This window comes from Lissotriton helveticus, chromosome 7, assembly GCF_964261635.1.
Source record: "Lissotriton helveticus chromosome 7, aLisHel1.1, whole genome shotgun sequence".
Lineage (NCBI taxonomy): Eukaryota > Metazoa > Chordata > Amphibia > Caudata > Salamandridae > Lissotriton > Lissotriton helveticus.
This window is the reverse complement of record NC_136068.1, coordinates 553,481,255-553,501,048: the sequence shown is the minus strand read 5'-3', so window position 1 is coordinate 553,501,048 and position 19,794 is coordinate 553,481,255. Positions and strand designations below refer to the sequence as shown.

The 19,794-nt window shown below is 46.1% G+C and overlaps 1 protein-coding gene across 1 annotated transcript in view; it reads left to right on the top strand.

Moving 5' to 3' along the window:
• LOC144768737 (integrin alpha-M-like) overlaps positions 1-19,794 on the top strand; it is a 364,452-nt gene that overhangs the window by 65,803 nt on the left and 278,855 nt on the right. Inside the window, exon 4 of the mRNA XM_078652620.1 lies at positions 14,781-14,851. Within this exon, the coding sequence (XP_078508746.1) occupies positions 14,781-14,851 (71 nt within the window). The remainder of the gene's footprint in view (positions 1-14,780; positions 14,852-19,794) is intronic.

Below are 19,794 nucleotides of genomic sequence, written 5' to 3'. Positions count from 1 at the left end.
TCCATATTAGGTTCTTGGGGAATTCCATACCTTACTCTTCCTGTTTCTCTATTTTTGTGGATTGTAACTTAATTGTCACTAAAACATCTGTCAGTAAGGCATTTGATCTGACACACGCTCTACCTGATTACATTACTGAATATATTCCTGATGTGTTGGTATTGATCAAGCCAGTTTTAATTGTTTACCAGTTCCATGTGGGACTGTGTATAGTGTTTGTTTCTTTTCCCATTCACATTCTGCATGGTATTTTATTGGGATTTTAGTCCCTCTGATCTCACTTCTCTTCATGGGTTGTCTTCTTTTTCTCTCTTCTCTGTTTCATGACAAAGGCTTGGATGTGTAAGTTAAGTTTTAAGACTGGTATTTAGTCATCTGTCTCTTTCATTGTTGTGTCTGTGTATTCTTAGGAATGTGACATAGTAGAGATTATGATTTGGATTGCAGGAATTGGGATGTTGTTAAATAATTTCCTGAGTAGTTGTTGGGCCGCTGAGTTCCTTGTTTCTTGGAATGAACCTTTTGACAGGCCTCCCCATCCATTCTGAGTGATTTTTAGTCCCAGCTACTTGTTTTACCCTTGTCCTAGGTGCCTATTAAGAGCACTTTGTGTTGTGGTGTTTTTTACTTAATTCCTTTGTGTATTTATGGTAGCGCATTCTAATGGTAAAAGAAGAATTTTTAACACTGGGTGGAGGACTATCTCAGTTGTTTCCAATCTTTAAGTTAACATTTTCTGATTTTGTTACCCATTTATCCTCTCCACTTTTTCTGTTTATTAGTGTTTCTGTTGATCAGTATTCCTTACTACTCCAATTGAACCTTAGGGTTCTGGATTAGGAAGGACTGTTTACATGTTGAGATTTATGGTATGGGGATTTTCTCAAGGTTGGACAGGCATAAGGTTAATGATAGTGACTATCTACTGCTTCCATGTTTTCCATGTTTACTTTTTTGTTATTGTCTAGAAAGTGGAGGCTTATGTGCTCTAGTAAGACATTGTTTACTGCAGTTTCATGGATTGGTTATTTATCTCCGATCAGATGCTCTACCTTGTTCGGTGTTGCTAATCTGTCTTTAGCCTCACTATGGCCTGTGTGTGTGATACACATTCTCTCAAAATTGGCCTTGTTCCTCTTTCTCAATTTCCATATTCTGTTTTTTACTTTGTTTCTGCTTTGTATGGAGGCTTTGATTCCAGATATGTCAAGTCTGCACCTGACTTGCAATTCTACCTTTGGCATTACAGTGAGCTATTGGTGATATGTATTTTTATCTTTAAGACATTGGTTTCTAATGTATAAAGTATTGTATTGAACGCTTTAATGTTGTGATGGGGATCTGCAAGGAGGGATTCTGGAGTGGCTATTGTTTTCTGCAGTCTGTATATTTTTTATCCGTTTTCAACAGACGGAATAGGTCAAATTAAATAAATAAATAAACCTAATCCGTCGTCTGTCAACTTCCCCCTCCCGGCCTTCCCCACCGTGCTTACCTGCACGGGGCACCACTGTTGATGCCCATCTGAGACTCTTTGGGTATAGGATCTTTGGTTGGCATGTGTGAATACAGGCACCTGGGAAGTTTAACCAGCCAATGAATAACTACTATTTATTCGCCAGAGGATAACTGTTCCTTATTCAGAGATTTCCATGATATACAATACGCAGCCCTATGGTTCAGTCTATTTGTTTGTGAGGAGGATAGTTTTTGTGAGTGTGATGTATGGAGAGTCGGATGTCTTTGCTTGTACATTTATACACTGCACTTTCAATCTCCAGTGATGTTTCATTTTCCTTGTAAGGCCAAACCCTTCCTTTCTAGGAGGGGACCGTGATCTGTATCTGTTCCTATCATTATAAAGAAGAGAAGGCCAGGGCTTCATGAGTGCCAACCAGGAGTCCCTTACTAAACATCCTTTCCCTCCAACTCAATTGGAAACACAGATTTACACCTGGTTACCACACAGCTCCAAGCATAGGAGCCAAGACTGAGGGCTTGCATTTGAAGTAAGAACTAACAGGATACTTACACGGGCCCGTCTGCATCTACCCTGTCCAGAGGAGGGGCCTTGGCCGCTGACACTTCATAAGCATCCCCGGACTCCTGCAGGGCAGGATGTTCACACAGCCATTCTAGGCTTGCACCCAGATTCCACTTCTGCCTGCAGTTTTGCTCACAGAGGCCCTACTGGTGTGAAACTCGGTCCCACGTCATCCACCCTGCCTACAGGAAGGGCTTGGGCTGCTGACTCTCCTTTAACCCCTCCCAGGCTCATGATGAGCTCAGCTCGTCATGAGCCACGGTGGTCGTGTGCTCATGATGAGCTGAGCTCGTCATAACGGCCAGAACGCTGTGCAGAACGTTCTATGAAACGGGTTTGGCCGTGACGAGCTCAGCCACCATAGCTCATGACAAACTGAGCTCGCCATGAGCACGGGGGCGCTGTGCACGCCCCCCGCCCTCCAGCACAGCGGGGGAATTAGCCCCGCAGGCAAGGGGTTAAGCATATCACAGGTGGTCTCTGCATTGGTGCGTGCCAATAGGTGAGAGCTCCCACTGTTCTTTGTAATCATGTGCAAACGAAAAACTGCAGGTACTGCCACCGCGTCTACCCAACAGTGACAATCAACAGCATGCTTGAGAGGGCAGTTGGGATAATATCCACTGAAATCGCTCTTGCTAAACGTAGACTTTCTTTGTGCAATGGTGCTGCTTTAAAATACCATCAGAGACTTTTCCACCTTTAAATCTTAGCACCTTAGAACCCTTAGATCCATGTGGAACAGTAGCTGGTGCACTGCAAGTGTGCCCCCCCATTAGTGGCCACGTTGTAATAACCCCTATTGCTGACAGAAACCCAGAGCCAGAGGCCACGCAATTGTATTGTTAACCAATCCACCACTCAGTTCTAAGGTGGTCGGGCTATAAGGAGGAAACAAATCACAGGACATAATCAGTCCTCCAGTCATAAAAAACCTACCTGATAACCTAACCAGCAACTATCCCACCAAGGGTATCAAAGACAGCTCTGGCCATGGCTTCAACCTACAACCCTGACTCAAACTCAGTTCTAGCTACCTCAAACTTATGACTACTCATCAGAAGTTCCTACAGGATGCAATGATATGGTGGAAAGATTTAATTCCATCTTGATGGAGAAATTGCAGGCAATAATGGATCGTCTAAATTGCATTGAAATTTTGTTTGCTTGCTCGGTCAATAAACAATGTGCCAGTTCTGCTGGAAGTAGCCCCTTGGTACATACTCAAAGTAGTTGTAGTCAACACAGCTTTAGTAACATGCAGGTCAATGCTAAGTGTGCCGCAAACCTTCCAAGCTGCATCTGCAACTCTCTACCCATTAGTAATGTTGGGTCAAGGGGGCATACCCCAGGGACCAGATACAAACTCCAGAGCTCAAACAATGACTGGTGACACACGACTGAATGGGTTTCCCTCACCTACAGGTGGACCTGAAGAGCATGACAGCACCTTGAATAAGGATATTTTTAACATACCACCAGCAGCCTGCCTGTATGTTTTAATTCTGGCAGGAGTCCCCCCTAAGTCCCGAGCAACAAGAAACGTAGGATCAGCTCCACAATAAAATGGTTTATTGGTTAAATAAGAACAAACATTGTAATGTGAGGGACATCAAAGAGGTTATTATGGTGAGAAGGGTGAGTTGGGTGGGGAATTCAAAGAAAGGTATTGAGGGAAACTGCACTGTGATCAACTTCCAGAACCATTCTTTTGTCTAAAAATACTGGGTATGAAGGAATCTATTTGTTTGTTTTGAATCATGCTAAATTGGCTTACGCCTGATTGACACATTTATCTTGCAGATACGTCCCTAGAATATTGTATAGAAAATGCACCCATGGCCTGGAAATTTAACACCACCTGTGGACTGCGATACCTATTGTCAGAGTGGGCCTTCAAAACCTGACTCCAGGCCTACCATGTGTAGCTTGACTTCAGCAGCCTAAAAATCTGCTTTCAACCCAGTCAGAATAACCCTTTTGACAGGCAAGAAACCCTGTTTTTATAAAGCAATAACTCACCCCGAAGCCCACCTTGTTGCCTACAAGGTAGAATGCCTGATATTCAAAAGTGAAAAATGTGCAAAATTAAAGTTGGAATGCTTCTCCAGTGACGTACAGGCACATGCATCAAAGGATTTTGCGATCGCAAACGGTGCGAATCGCAAAAATCGGCCGTTTGCGATCGCAAAATCCTTTTTTGGAATGCATGAAGGTACAAGGCCCTTGCAATTTAAGAATTCGCAAATATTTGCGAATTCTCAAATTGCGATTGCATTTAAAGAATCGCATTTTGCGATTCCTTAAATGCAATGCATGAAACATTTAAAAATTGCAATTTCGCAATTAAGGGGAGCAAATTACCATGAGGTTGAACCTCATGGTAATTTGCGAAAAGTTTGAATAATGCACTTTTGTGCATTTTTCAAAGTTTCATGTTGTGCCCACACATGCCCTAAGGGCATGTGTGTGCACAACATAGGTGCATAGATTGATTTCAGGACACCCCTGCACCCTTGAAATCGCAATCTCTTTTTGCGATTAGCTAATTGCGAATCGCAAATTGAGATTGTCTTCCCATTCATTCCTATGGGCCTTTTGGCCCATAGGAATCAATGGGAAGGGATTCCTTAATTGCGATTTGCAAATTGTGAATCGCAATTAAAGAAAAATAAGTATTCGCTAAAAAAATTGCGAAATATTGATGGATTGCCGTTTGCGATTCCTTAATTTTCGCAATTAAGGAATCACAAACGGCAACAATGATGCATGTACCTGTAAGCTCCTAAAGCCATTTTCACAGGCAGGGCTGTAGCCAAAAATCACAGGGCTGCAGCTTGAAAATGTCAAAGTACCAATTATAAACTTTAATCTGTGACTTTTGCTAGGAACATGATGCAAAAGCCATTCAAATGCTCTTTTAAATATGTATTAAAAGCCCTATTAATTTGTGAAGTCATATTTTTAATAAACATGTAGGAAACATAACTTTTAGAATGGTACCTTTTCCCTGACTAAAGCTCCTGAAGACTTATATTACATTAGCTCTCCGGTAGTTGTCAATCAAGTGCTTTACCTTAATGAGGTGTGAAGACTGTCCCTGAGTGTGAACATGTGTTTTTCTTCCCTGGCAGGAAGATCAATTCAGGTATACCCAGGAACTAAATTTCAATGGAACCTGTCCTATCACAAGTAAATGTCAGAGGACACCTGGAAAGGGCACAGCCTTTCCCCCCTATTCAGGCTAGCACAAAACCCTGTGGGAGGAAAGCTACACCCAAAACTAGTTTTGTGTGCCCATAGAGGCGGGGACTGCTCAATACCCTGACCCCTCCTCTGAGTAGCCTTTATAAAAATGGGATTACCTGTAAAGTCGAAGGACCTGGGTATCGTTCGGTACAAGAAAAACAATGGTCCAATACTGTATTTGTAATACACAAAGATCTATTAATGACGCCTTTTATGGCACATATGATCATAGGCATACAAAAAAAGAAAGTAGAAAAACCACTTCCAAGGTTGGACTGATATCTTGGGTTTATTCAGTCACACAAAGCAACATTACTCTTGCTATATTTTTCTCGGTTATCATCAGAGAGAAAAAGAGGGAATTCGTGAAGAGTTGGTGCTCAGGTGAAGGAGTAAAGAAACAAGGAAAAGAAAAACAGGAGCATTTAAGTTCAGAAGATTCAAATATTTACAGAAACAACAAGGGGACCCATAACAGTTGAAAATAGTCCTCTGAGTAGGCACATAGGGTCTGCACAAGAGAGGAAGAGTTTTTTCATCCTGGATTTTAGGAATAGGGTGCACTGTGAGATTTTCTGCAGTAGAGAAATCAGGAACTGCTGCAGAAGTGGGAAGGGTTGCTCCTGGGAAGTTTTACCCAATTGGTTTTGGAAGAGCCTGGAGTCACCCTACCCACTAGCTTATGGCAAGTATAAGTGCAGTACCCCAAGGCACCATCTTAAAACACTTTTTGGACCTGCAATAAATCAGAAAGGACTGGGCCTGCTCTCTATGAACTGAGAGCAGCTCTCACAGACTGCACCTGCTCTTATGGCCGGGATGCCCGCCACCCCCTCCCAACACATATCCCCAAGGATGGGAAGTCGGACAATAGTTGAAATTTTGGAAGGCGGGAGGGAGTCACCCTCCCGGACGTATTTATTAAAATATGAAACAAAATTTAAAACATTAAATAAAAGTTTAATCATTATGCATTATGTACAATTTGTCATTTATTACATTTCGATGCAGTCATGTACTTTTGGCTAACATCCTGAAAATGCATACACTCTAACTCAAATTGTACATCCTAGCATTAAGGGCCAACGGCAAGGTCTTAACCGGTGTCAGATCCCTACTACCAAACTCCCGCCCTCACTGTGAGCGGCGCATGCGCAGAGGGCTCTACCCTTATTGCCAACTGTAACTTCCCTTGTCGTGGTGGGGGCCCCCTTTCTACTCGACGCCATCTTAAGGGTCGTCCGAGTTCCCGTATGAGGTCTCTGTAGGAAGGACAGCGTGGACTCTCCCCCCAACCCCACACTCTCTATCCGCCGTCGCGGATATCCGGCCCCCGGGAAATTAGTAAGGAGGGGCATCTAACCGCCTCCCCCCCTGGGAGGGGCCCATGGCCATCTCCCCATAGGCGCCCCATCCTTAGTGGGTGCCGCCTCCCCGTGGAAGGGGCCAATGGCCGTCTTCCCCCGGGCGCTCCCATCCATTGTGGGTGGCGCCCCACTCTAGGGACCTTGAAATTACTGCTCACCGATCATGACCTTACCGCCCGACAAATAAATACGACAGTTGTTTACCTACTAAAAAGAAAAGATTCCACATCATCTTACTGTGTTATCCACTGATCTTTCCTGCAAGAAGACATTTCTCCAATGCAAACCAAATCTTTTAAAAAAAAAGAAGGCCTATACTTTCATCACTCAGCAAAACTTTATTTCCTCTAGACATTTGCTATAAGGGGCTGGTGGGTGGGTCAAAATTGCTGCTTGTTCCGTCGAGGGCTCACGAGCAACGAGTGGGTGCAGCCTTCCGATCCGAGGAACAAGAGGACGATCTTCTGGGTTCCCGCTCCTTTATCCTTCTGTGGGAGGGCGTGTACCCGTCCCCAATACGCCTACGGGGCGTGGTCTTCCGTCGAGGTGTCTAGGACAACCCCTCTCGGGCGGGGGAAGGCGCGCCCCGGCTACGCCGTTTTGGGCATACCAGCCGGGCTACGCCCACCCCGCCCAAAATGGCTTCCCGGGAGGTTCGGGTCACCCATCCATACGTTCGGGGGGACCGAGCGGTCGCCCCTTTCCATATGGCCGGGATGCCCGCCACCCCCTCCCAACACATATCCCCAAGGATGGGAAGTCAGACAATAGTTGAACTTTTGGAAGGCGGGAGGGAGTCACCCTCCCGGCCGTATTTATTAAAATATGAAACAAAATTTAAAACATTAAATAAAAGTTTCATCATTATGCATTATGTACAATTTGTCATTTATTACATTTCGATGCAGTCATGTACTTTTGGCTAACATCCTGAAAATGCATACACTCTAACTAAAATTGTACATCCTAGCATTAAGGGCCAACGGCAAGGTCTTAACCGGTGTCAGATCCCTACTACCAAACTCCCGCCCTCACTGTGTGAGCGGCGCATGCGCAGAGGGCTCTACCCTCATTGCCAACTGTAACTTCCCTTGTCGTGGTGGGGGCCCCCTTTCTGCTCGACGCCATCTTAAGGGTCGTCCGAGTTCCCGTATGAGGTCTCTGTAGGAAGGACAGCGTGGACTCTCCCCCCAACCCCACACTCTCTATCCGCCGTCGCGGATATCCGGCCCCCGGGAAATTAGTACGGAGGGGCATCTAACCGCCTCCCCCCCTGGGAGGGGCCCATGGCCATCTCCCCATAGGCGCCCCATCCTTAGTGGGTGCCGCCTCCCCGTGGAAGGGGCCAATGGCCGTCTTCCCCCGGGCGCTCCCATCCATTGTGGGTGGCGCCCCACTCTAGGGACCTTGAAATTACTGCTCACCGATCATGACCTTACCGCCACAGACCGGATAGTTGACCGACGATCCGGTCCCCCCCTACTCCTCCTATAGGTCATGCTTCCTCAAACCTCTTAGCCATGCAACAAAGTCTCCTATGAGTAAATCATTCCCCTCCCTGGACAGGTGAACCCCATCGTTCAGATACATATGGTCACCCCGGATACACCCATGAGGAATGACATGCAACTGTGCAGAACGGAACAATCTACCAATCTTATTATTGACCCGTTTAACTGAATGGTTCAGAGCTGACACCGAAAGGCCCCCCTGCCACCTCCTTCTAGGAATCATGTGGGACCAGGCAATCGTGCACCCCGGGACTCTTTTAGCCAACCAGCTAACAGCAGACAAGATACGTTCAAGTAACACTCGTCTACCCAGTGCCACCAAGTCGTTGCCTCCCAGGTGTACTATGACTACAGATGGCGGTGACCTATGCCGCCCTAGAAGTCCCTCGAAAAATGACTCGAAGTTGTCAAAAACGAGCCCACCCTTCCCATGGATGGCCACTCTGAACCCATATTCCCCAGGTGCGTGAATCGCGTCACCTTCCTTGAATACGTCACCGGCGCGCCTCACGTATGAGTGGCCCATGACCCATACCATCCTCTCTCCAGACGGTGACCTCTGACCGCTGGTCTCTTGATGCTGGGTCGACCTCCAATTCCGCCCTGCGTGGCAGGCTCGCGAAACTGCAAAGTAAACAAAAGACAGAAAACGTGAGTGCATGTCAATTGATCACTTACAACATGTGCAAACGCACATACCTCTTGAAGCAATTCGAGGACCAACGGCCCAATTGTTTCACTTCCTCAGCACTCTGACCCCTGGCTGTAGCCTCAGTAGCAGCCCCTATCCTAAAGGAGTGGGTCCCAAAATCGCACGGGTCCATGCCCGCGTCAGCGATTGCCAGTGCTAGCACCCTCTGAAACTGAAATCTCGTCAGTGGGGTGCCATCCTTGTGTCGGAGCAAGCTCCCCCCCCAAGCGGCCGCTCTTAGCGCCAAATAGTCTTCCACACACTTCAACGGGCAGATGGGGGACCCACGGCTGCGCTGCACGACAACACTATCTCCCATAGCCCCCTGGTCGGTCTTGGACCTGGCTATCATGATTACCATCGAATCACCCCTTATCTGGATGTGATCCCTGCACAAACCTCCCTCCATATCTCTCTTGTTCTTTGCGACAAGTTCGCTCACCCTCATGGCCCCATGGAATGCCAATGTGAACGCTGCCCGGAACAGAACTGCTTCGTAATGGGAGGAACACGTCTCATCCAGCTTTGCTAAAAGCAGAGACAGTCTGTCTAAGCCAATCGGGTGCCTCGTATCTTTCTTGCAACCCTCAAGGCGCTGCCAGCCGCGAAGGGCTTTCTTCACCAAAAAAGAACCTGTAGGGTCTTTTATGCCGTGTACCTGGGCCATGAAGGAAATGACCGCCCTATGCCTACCGGCCGTTGCCACTGATCGGCCCTCCCTGTGTAGTGCTACCAGGTACCCCAGGAAGGATTCCTCCTGACCCCAATTCTGACTCCCTGTGGGACCTAAATATGTGCAATAGGAACGAAACGCTCCTTCGTATGCCTTTCTTGTCCTGGGGGCTAGACTCGCTGCCACGAGGTCTTGTAATCCGAGGCACCGATTAGCCACATTGCTTCTGGGAATGGTGCTGCCTCTGGGTCTGCTGTGGGCAGATAACCCCTGAATGCCTGTATATGTGAACGAGAGAGTGCATCAGCCGCATGATTCAGTACACCTGGCACATGTTTCGCCCTGAACAGTACATTCAGTCTCATGCAAAGTAGCACAATCTCTTTCAACAATCTCAAGATCATTTTGCAGCGTGCTGCCTGTTGGTTAATGCACTCGACAACAGTCATATTGTCAGACCAAAACACCACTGAGCGGTCCCTGAAGTCATCCGCCCATGTCATCAGAGCAACCCAGATGGGGAATAACTCCAAGAACCCAATGTTACCTGTGAGCCCGTTGGAGTGCCACCATGTTGGCCATGTTTGTGCCGACCATCGATCACCTAAGATGGCGCCAAAACCCACGCTCCCTGCCGAGTCGGTCCATAGACCTAATTCCTCCGAAGACTCTGGCGGGGAGTTCCAGACGACTCGACCGTTGAAGTCCGCCAGAAATGCCAACCAAATACGCATATCCTGGCGAACCTCTCCAGACAGTCTCGTACGGTGGTGACCCTCTTTGAGACCTCCCATAGCTTGCGCGATAGAGCGCGAAAACGGGCGGGCCATAGGAATCACCCTCAAGGCAAAATTAAGCTGACCCACTGTTTGTTGTAACTGGTGCAGGGTCACTTTCTCCCCACCCAGGCATTGCATCAAGGAAGCCCGGAACTTGATCACTTTTTCAACTGGTAATCGGAAACACCCCTCCACAGAATCGAGCTCAATTCCCAGAAACTCCAGTGAAGTAGATGGTCCAACCGTCTTACCTGGTGCCAATGGGACACCAAATTCATTCATGAGGATGCAGAAATCATACAGCGCCTGTGCGCAGTTGGTATCCCCGGCTGCCCCTAAAAACAGAAAGTCATCCAGATAATGCATAACATGTCTATGTCCTGTAGCCTCGGTAAATGCCCATTCCAAAAAACAGCTAAACATCTCAAAATATGCACATGAAATGGAGCAACCCATGGGCATGCATTTATCCATGTAATAACTTCCCTGGAATGTAAAACCTAGCAGGCGCTGATCCTGCGGGTGCACCGGCAGCAACCGGAATGCTGATTCGATATCACATTTCGCCATCAGCGTCCCAGGGCCTAGGTGGTTCAACATGGCCACGGCATCGTCGAACGATGCGTATCGTACTGAACAAACTTCTGGGTCAATGGCATCATTCACAGAGGAACCCCTAGGAGCAGAAAGGTTATGTATGAGCCTAAACTCCCCCGGATCTTTCTTCGGGACAACCCCTAACGGGGAACAGATGAACTCGGCCACCGGCGGGCAAGAAAAGGGGCCAGCCACTCGCCCCACACTGACCTCTTTTGCTATTTTCTTTTCTGCCACGCCTGGGTTGTGTCGTACCGATAACTGGTTTCTACAAAAGGAGTTCCCCCGAAAGTCCCCCGCCGGGTGTGGAAGCCATGTAAGAATCCCTTCCTCAACACCCCAGCGGATACATGATCAGGGTATTTGTTTAACCACGGAATCATAACCATGAGATCAACGGGTGTAGGCAATCGGTCACAAAGGTCCACCTCACTCCTGCTTAGACCCACCTTTTCCTCCCGTCCCGCCATTTTTTGATCTACATGCACTTTCCGGGTGTGAGGAATTCCCACAGCCGGCACACACATGCTTAAACTTGCATGTCCCCTGCGGTCTGTTACAGTTGCCTCGATTGAAGCCCCAACAGACCCCCCCTTTTCCGCCATTCCCGCCAACTCTAGGCTGATAACCCCCGCCTGTCCCTGCTCGAAAGGGCACCCTGGGCTTTTGGCGGACCACTCCGGACCCGCTCCCGCCTGGCGAGGACGTACCTATCGCCCCTGGCAGGAGTTGCTTGTGCCATGACACCGAGTCCGAACAATCCCAAGACAAAGAAGCATCATATTCCTTTGCTTTACGGAACTTCATGTCATAGCCTTTCCATTCTTCCCCCTCATACATTGAATAAAAATCCATAATGCGATTCTGATAGCAAACCAACTCAGTCATAACCTCAGGTTTACGTTCCCCCATAACCGCGGTAAATATAGAGAAGGCCTTAACCCAGTTCGTCACTGTCTCGTCCACCCTGAACTCGGCCATCTTGGCGCGCCAGACACTAGGGTGCCACAAATCTTTCTGCGTTTTAGCATACTCCATCTCACGATGGTCCGTTAACAATGAAAACATGTTGACATACTTGTCTCCCCATATTAACTCTTTCGTGGCCATGGGAATGTGCTGTGCAACCTTTTCCCGCCTTGAGGGCATCGAGCCCTCCCCCACCATCGGCAATGCGAGCTTACCCGGATCGGCTGTTGTTGCCGCCGTCTTCTCTTGACCAGCTGCTGGTACTCCTGGCGCCACCTGTGGGGTAACAAGAGGAACACTCACCCTTGCGGCATCTCTCGATTGCCGTAACTGCTTTATTAGTACCCTGGCATCTTCGGCCGGATCTCCCAGGGTCACTGTGCCCCCCACCTTTGTCTTGAGCCATGCCGTCAACTGTGCGGCCAATTCTGGGGGCATCTCATCGTCCTCGGCCGGGGTGATCACTCTTGGGATCGGCTGGCCTAACTCTGGGTTCTCAGCCGGTATAAGGGGGGTGATGGGAGGTACCTCTGGGACCGTGACCCCCCCCGAAACCACCCTCTCTTTGACCCTCTTCCCTCCAACCTTGGGGGCAACTCCCGGCAAGGCCGGACCTATTACCTTTTTCGGCTGACCTGGGTCGTTCAATGCGGCCAATTGCTTCTTCACCTCCGCCAAACCTCTACTGAGCGATTGGACTTGACCGAGCTTTCGGTCCATACAAGCCATCCGGTTCGACAACAGGCGTAACACCTTCTCCGTCTCGGAACCCTTTCCTGCTTGCTTGCTAGGCATGGTTTTGAGTCCTCCGCCTTTGGTCGATCCACGAGGTCCTGAAATCTGTGTCGAAACTGAAAGAGAAAAAACAGGATTACCACGTTCAAAATTGCTGCTTGTTCCGTCGAGGGCTCACGAGCAACGAGTGGGTGCAGCCTTCCGATCCGAGGAACAAGAGGACGATCTTCTGGGTTCCCGCTCCTTTATCCTTCTGTGGGAGGGCGTGTACCCGTCCCCAATACGCCTACGGGGCGTGGTCTTCCGTCGAGGTGTCTAGGACAACCCCTCTCGGGCGGGGGAAGGCGCGCCCCGGGTACGCCGCTTTGGGCATACCAGCCGGGCTACGCCCACCCCGCCCAAAATGGCTTCCCGGGAGGTTCGGGTCACCCATCCATACATTCGGGGGGGACCGAGCGGTCGCCCCTTTCCATTCTTGTCCCAGGACATAGAAGTGGATTCCAAGGGTCAGTCTGATTACATCTTATGTAAGCTGCACAAGGATTTTTCCCTGAAGTGCCCTGCTGAACACTAACCAGTGGCAACTGGACCTGGACTGGACATTATTTTGGCCTCTTCCTGACACCCTGAGAGTTTCAAAGTGCCTTCCATGAGGTAATGTGGGCCTTAGAAGTGTACTCCTATGTTTGTTTGGGCACCAGAAAAAAGTTTGGAAACTTTTGAAAACATTTCCTGTAGAGCTGTAGAACTTCAGTAGGACTAGCAATGTCAGATTGAATTTCAGCTGTGTCCAGCTCTAACAAATGTGTTCTGGGAAAATGCCAAGTTCCATTCTGCATTGGTACTTAGAAAAAATGTGAGCACTTCCTTTACAAAAATAACCAAGTTCCTTTCTGAAGTGGGGCGTAAAAAATGTTTTGAACTTTTTGGCATGCATACTTTCAACTGGACTGATCCACTTGCTGTATCTAACCGGGCTCCATTGAACCTGGCCTTAAATAATGTCTAGGTCCCGAGCTACTGCTTTCGTGGACTATCATTGGCGCTTAGTGCATTTTTGGGTTATTTGTACTTAAATCATTAAAAATGTATATATAGCTCCAGTTTCTCTCATTGTTTTTTGTCATCTTGGTGGCATGTTGTTTATTAAAGTTTACTCAATTTTTTTAACTTGCTTTGGGCTTTTAATAGCTTGGTGTTTTGACTTTGTTACTTTTTTAGGTACTGCATAAATACTTTACATATTTCCCTAAGTTAATCCTGTCTGCATTGCCCAGCAGAGGCAGACCCCAGCCCATCGTCTTTGTCCGTTTAATATTTCTGATGTGAAGCAGGGTTTTAGCATTTTATTTTTGCCTCTTTATTATGATGTTGTTTGGAGTGACCATAGTTTGCATTTCATTAAAGCTTTCACTGTTTCCATTGATTTCTGGATTCCACAACTGTGGCCTTCCACGTGTAGCTGTCATCCCATTAACAAGCATACTTGAGTATTCACATGGCCCCTAGACTTCAGAAGAGCTTCCTGGATAAAGCTTTTTCTGCACGTGTCTTTGAATGAAAAATCATTCTTCTCTCCGCACCAACAATGCCACTTCTTATGTCCTTGCTAGTGCTCTTTGAAGACAAATAAGTTATAGGGCTTTTACTGAGGCAATGCAAATAAATAAACCACTGACCATTAAAGCAGTGGGGTAACACAAAAGGATGGAGCCCCCTGTAGAATGTGATATGGGGTCCTGAGTCTAACATATCCCACAGTTATTCATTGACCTTGGGCTAAACTGGCCCATCTTGAAGGGTTGGCTGGCCCCTGAAGGGTTGGGAGCTACCATGTGCCACATTGCTGGTCTGTTGATGTAATGCTGCTTTTGATAGTGCTAATGGACAAATAGACATTAATGACTGCTAACTTTTAATTGTATATAGCCAAACATTGAATCAAACTCCTTTGAATAGTCTGTTCCTGACCCCCGCCTACCAATGATGCCAGAGTGCAGTCCCATACTGTAGCCTAGCCTGGCATCCGTGACAGCATTGTTGTTGCATTTCAAGGTGTTGTTGTGGGGTTGTGCGGTCACTGTGACCTGCTCCACCTCAACATGTGGGTGTTCATTGCCACTCAGAAGCAATTTCGTTTCACTCTGATTTTTGTTTTTCAACAGTGCCGCCAGAAGCAGTAGACATCCACCTTGGCTTATCTCTTGCTGCACAGCTCTCCCCGGGCCGCCTGCTGGTGAGTTATGTTATGTCATGTCATGTCATGCTATGCTATGTCATATTATGTTATTTTATAAAGTCTGATAACATTTCTCTAAAAAGACTAATTTTAACATTCTAGCCCCCCCACTTGCAAATACATGAAAGTTCATCACACTGTAAATATTGAGTAACAGACTTACAAAATTGTTTTTCCATTTTGCACGTACAAAACTGTTGGCTTTGCCAATGCCTCTTTCACCCTGTGAAAAATGTCACTGTTAGAATAGTTTATTACATTTTTAGTTAACAGATAGACTGTACAAAAAATAGTACATAAAAAGTACATAATAAGAATATATTACCACTATCACCAGCAATAAAGTTATAACAGGTACATTACAATATTATATATTGTTACAGAAGATTAAAAAAGGAGGGAGAAAAAAGATTGATTGAATTGCCTAGATGCTTTTTTATAAGCATCATTTACTGACGAGCGAGCCTCGTCCAGAACTAAATCAGGGACCATCTTGGCTGCGGTTCATGGACTCCTGGCCATTTCCCAAGTTCTACAAACATATTCTGAGCAGTATATATGCACAGAAAAAAGAGCTGCACAACTCTTGCTTTTGTCTATTGGCAGACAGGGTTTTCCTTGAACTGTGATTTATTCTTTTTGAATGTTTACCATTTTTGAAGATTGAAGATGGCATTGGGTTACTTTTTTATGTTGTTAATTTAATGAAGTTTATTTTTTCCATTTGCTCCATGGACACCTGCCTTGCTGTAAAACTATCTCCAGTGAGAAAATGCAGGCCAAGGAAAACTGATCGTGACTCATTTACAGCTTGCGGGAAGAAGCTAGTTAAACTTTTCTTCAGCTTCAAACCACCCGAGCAAACTCATTTTGTCTGCATATTGTTTTTGTTTAAATCGTGAACTTGTGAAACTCTAATCTCATTTACTTTCGTCTCTTACAGTTAGGCAGTAACCTAGTAAGTCCGACCAGTGTGCCCAGCGCCAACCGAGTGGTGTGCAGATAATATATTCAAATCAAAGGCAGTCCAAACTCAAGTCTTAATAAAAAGAAATGCCATTAAGATGGAACACAATGACACAATTTGTATGTGACCATTCGGTTTAAGCTATGCGCTAAATTACTATTTCCCATTATATACATTAAAATCATTAGCAAAATGAGAGTGCAAAACCCACAATTTGGATCATTTTAGACATATTGGAAGAACCTTTGCCACACATTTGATGCACAAGGAGATGCGAGAACCTTCCTCCACAAAGTATATTTTAACAGCATGCAACTCCCTTCCCTGCGCGACATGCAGAACAGATAACTATTGGGGCAGGAAAGTTATCCGTCCATTGCACGTCAGAAACCATTGATAACACTGTTCTTGTGGTCTCTGTTAAATTACAGCTGAATACTTACTAATAGTTTTTACTGAATCTATACAGGCATGTTGAGTTGTTAACAGTCAAAGGGATTTGGAGCACCCTGCTGACACGTCACAGCTGAATTACCTCATGTATCATGGTCGATGTGGTTCAGTGTTACTCGCTTCACACAGTTCTCACAGTTAGGACCAGCACAATAAAAAACAAGCGACGGGGTCCGCGCTTTCACTGTAATGGTGGCCCTGCTACATTCTTTAGATTGGGCTTGTCTAAAAAAACGTGCACGGCCACTATTAAAGTGAAAGTGCAGAATAGGGAGCTTTTTCAAATAAAAGCTTTCGTTTCTCAAGTCGACAAACAAATGCTTTTTTGTAAAAAAAGTGCCCCAACCTGCTCTTACTCTTTAATTTTGTCCGCACATCTTTTTTTAGACAAGCCCAGTCTAAATAAAGTAGCAAAGCCATCATAACGGTGAAAGCGCGGAATGGGGTGCTTGTTAAAAACAAAAGTAGTCCATAAATAAATAAATAAGACCTACAGTGTAAGGAAACTAGATGGCCGGTGATCCTAGTTTCAAAATGGAAGTGATGTATCTGGAGCACCGGACAATAAGGAGCCAGGAAACAAAAGCGATACAGTCATGAACCAATGGCAAGCAGCAGCTGTAATTTCACTCTGTAGAGTGATTACAGCAGGATTTGCAGAAAGCACATTACGCTGATTCTTGACCTAAAAAGCACAGGACAAACCTTCCATCTTCAATTAAATTAAATGTAGCTAAAATTACAAAGTTCTGAAAAACAGTTCCGGTTGTGCACAAATAGTCTTTTGGATAAATGTACACTGCATGTTGAATCTTATCAGCAGCTCGGTGGCCACATCAGAAGAGTGAACCGGATGTACTAAACCTTACAAGCAGGCTTTCAGTAGCTTTGTAGAGGCTGCTCGGTACAGAGGCTGGTATGATGACTGACATTGGTGAGTGGTGGGAATCAGTGCTTAATTTGAGCCAGTGGTTGCCGGTGTGGGCCACCAACATTAAATTTGAGGTATGGCACTTATTTTTCCTTATCCGACATATCCTGAGAACAAGAGCAGGAAAACACACAAAGGGGAAAAAAGGGAGAAGAAAAAGACGGAAAAACATCTCAAAAGGAGAAAGCAGGCCTGCATGAGTGAGATAAAGGGGTGGAAGTGTCTGGCAGAGGATGAAAGAGGCCGCAGGTGGATTCAAGATGACGCAGCCATGATATTCGGCACGCTGACATTTAATTTTCCGGCAACCTGACATTTAATTTTCCAGTGCAGACTTCAGACCAGAGATAGCTTGCTTGCTTTCTTTCTTTCTTTCTTTCTTTCTTAAATCTGTTTGTATCCTATACCTAATAATAAAATGTAGCCATTTGAGGAGTGAGAACACAGAAGTAGGTAACGCCCATTTCTTACCATTGGTTGATTTTGGTTTCACTCTCTCTTGCTTGCTTCTTATTCTCAGGCTCGCCTTTCTGTTATTGTGTTTGTCTCTCTTCTGAAGGATAACATCCATTGTATCTTTCCACTGCTCATAATTTAGGAGCTACTTTTTTCTTTTTCATTATGTATTCCATGTGAGCCCATGTGTTTTGTTGTTCTCTCTCATGTACTTGCTTCACTTCAAACTCCCCCCCTTTGCTTCCTCTTATCCCACCTCTCTGTTGCTCCCTCCCCCTCATGGTGCATCAAACGTTTTCATTTTCATTTTTTGAGTAGTTCGCACAACTATATTAGTTGCTGGACCACTCGACATCCCCCAAAAAATGTTTCACTAAGAAAATATATTTTTGTATCTACCAATGCAAGTGGGTTCTGCGATCTTGGACAAATAATTTAAAAATAAAAGAAAACATTGTCTCCATCACTTTGCTGGTGCACGCTTGCTTGATGACATCACCTGTGCATATGTCATCTTGCAGGCACACTAGTGGTCAATTCATTGTGCTTATTTTTTATTTTTGCAGATTCTGCAAAGAATCCACTAAAACATTAGCACATCTAATAGGCCATTAAGGCAAGATCTCATCGCTTTAGCAATGCTTGTGTTATAATCCCATCAGCAAGCATTGCAGTGACAGCAGCCGCGGCCGCTGCAGGTAAGTGCGGTGGGGCCAGGTGAGGGGGGATTTTGAGAGATGACCACGGGGAAAGATTAATTATTTATTTCATTTTCCCTTTTAGCCATCTCTCGAAATCCCCCCTCACCTGGCCCCACTGCTCTTACCTGCAGCGGCCTCGGCTGAGTGACAGTGGTGTAACTACTACCCCCCACATTATGGCCCTTCCAAGTAATTATTCACCTAATCAGATAGGTGGTACAACCAAGCAAAGCGACACTGCTCCAATTAAATGCCTACTTTTGAACGCCAGGTCACTGATCAAACACAGCATGGAATGCTTAGTTTTGTTATTGAGGAACACAATATTTAGATGGCATTTATTACTGAGTCCTGGATGGATAACACCTCAGGACCTGACATTGTCAAAGCTTCTCCCCCTGATTTGCTTTGCCACCTGCTTGACAGACCAATAAGGTGGGGTGGAGTGCTGGCAGTTATCTATCACAACAGCCTAGAGCCTACATTCTCTGCGGCCTCCGACCCAGCTTGCGAAGCACTGTCATTAAGTGTGCAGTTTTCCACGCAGGACACATTCAAAACTATGCTTATTTATCGCCTCCCAGGCCCCAGAGGTGCTTTCGTTGATTCAATTGGTACTCTTCTGGAGGAGGGGCTGTATCCTAACTCCTTTACAATTATGGGGGACCTTAACTTTCATCTGGATGACCCCTCAGGCCTTGATAACTTGAGATTGAAGCAAATTATGAATGGAGGGGATCTCGAGCAGTGGGTCGATGGCCCCTACACATGTTGCTGGACATACTTTAGATGGAATTTTTTTCTAATAATTCCAGCCACTCCCTTTTGGAGAAATTGCCACTCCCTTGGACAGATCATGCCGCAAATATTTTTACTCTTTCGCGGACTTTACACAGCCTTTTTAAACCTAAGCCTAAGGAGAAGACAGCTATCTGGGCCTGGAAAAACATTGAAAATATTGACATCGGGAATTTTTTGAAAGCAACTGCCCGAGTCTCTCAGCCAGTGTGGAGGAGGCCACGCCGGCATACTCAAGCTGGATTGAGCCCCATGCAGCAAACTAGCCCCGGTAAAACTGTATACCCCTAAGCGAGCCCTTCCCTCAGCCCCCTGGTTCTCCGAGAACCTGCAAAAGCACAAAACGGACTGTAAGAGGCTGAGACGGGTCTGGAGAAAAGGGTATAACACCATTAATAAGGAAGCTTATAAAGTAAGCCTCACAAACTATAAAGAATTACTCCTCAAAGCCAAAAAGGCATTTTTTTAAGTTATACAAGCAACTATGGGGTATATTATCAAGGGGTTTTATCTCCGCTTTTTTGGCTTTAAAAGCCAAGAAAGCGGAGATAAAATTATCTCCCTATTACCAAGCTGTCGCTAACACCAGTTAGCGACAGCTAATAGGAGATAGCGACCATCATGGGCCCCACTT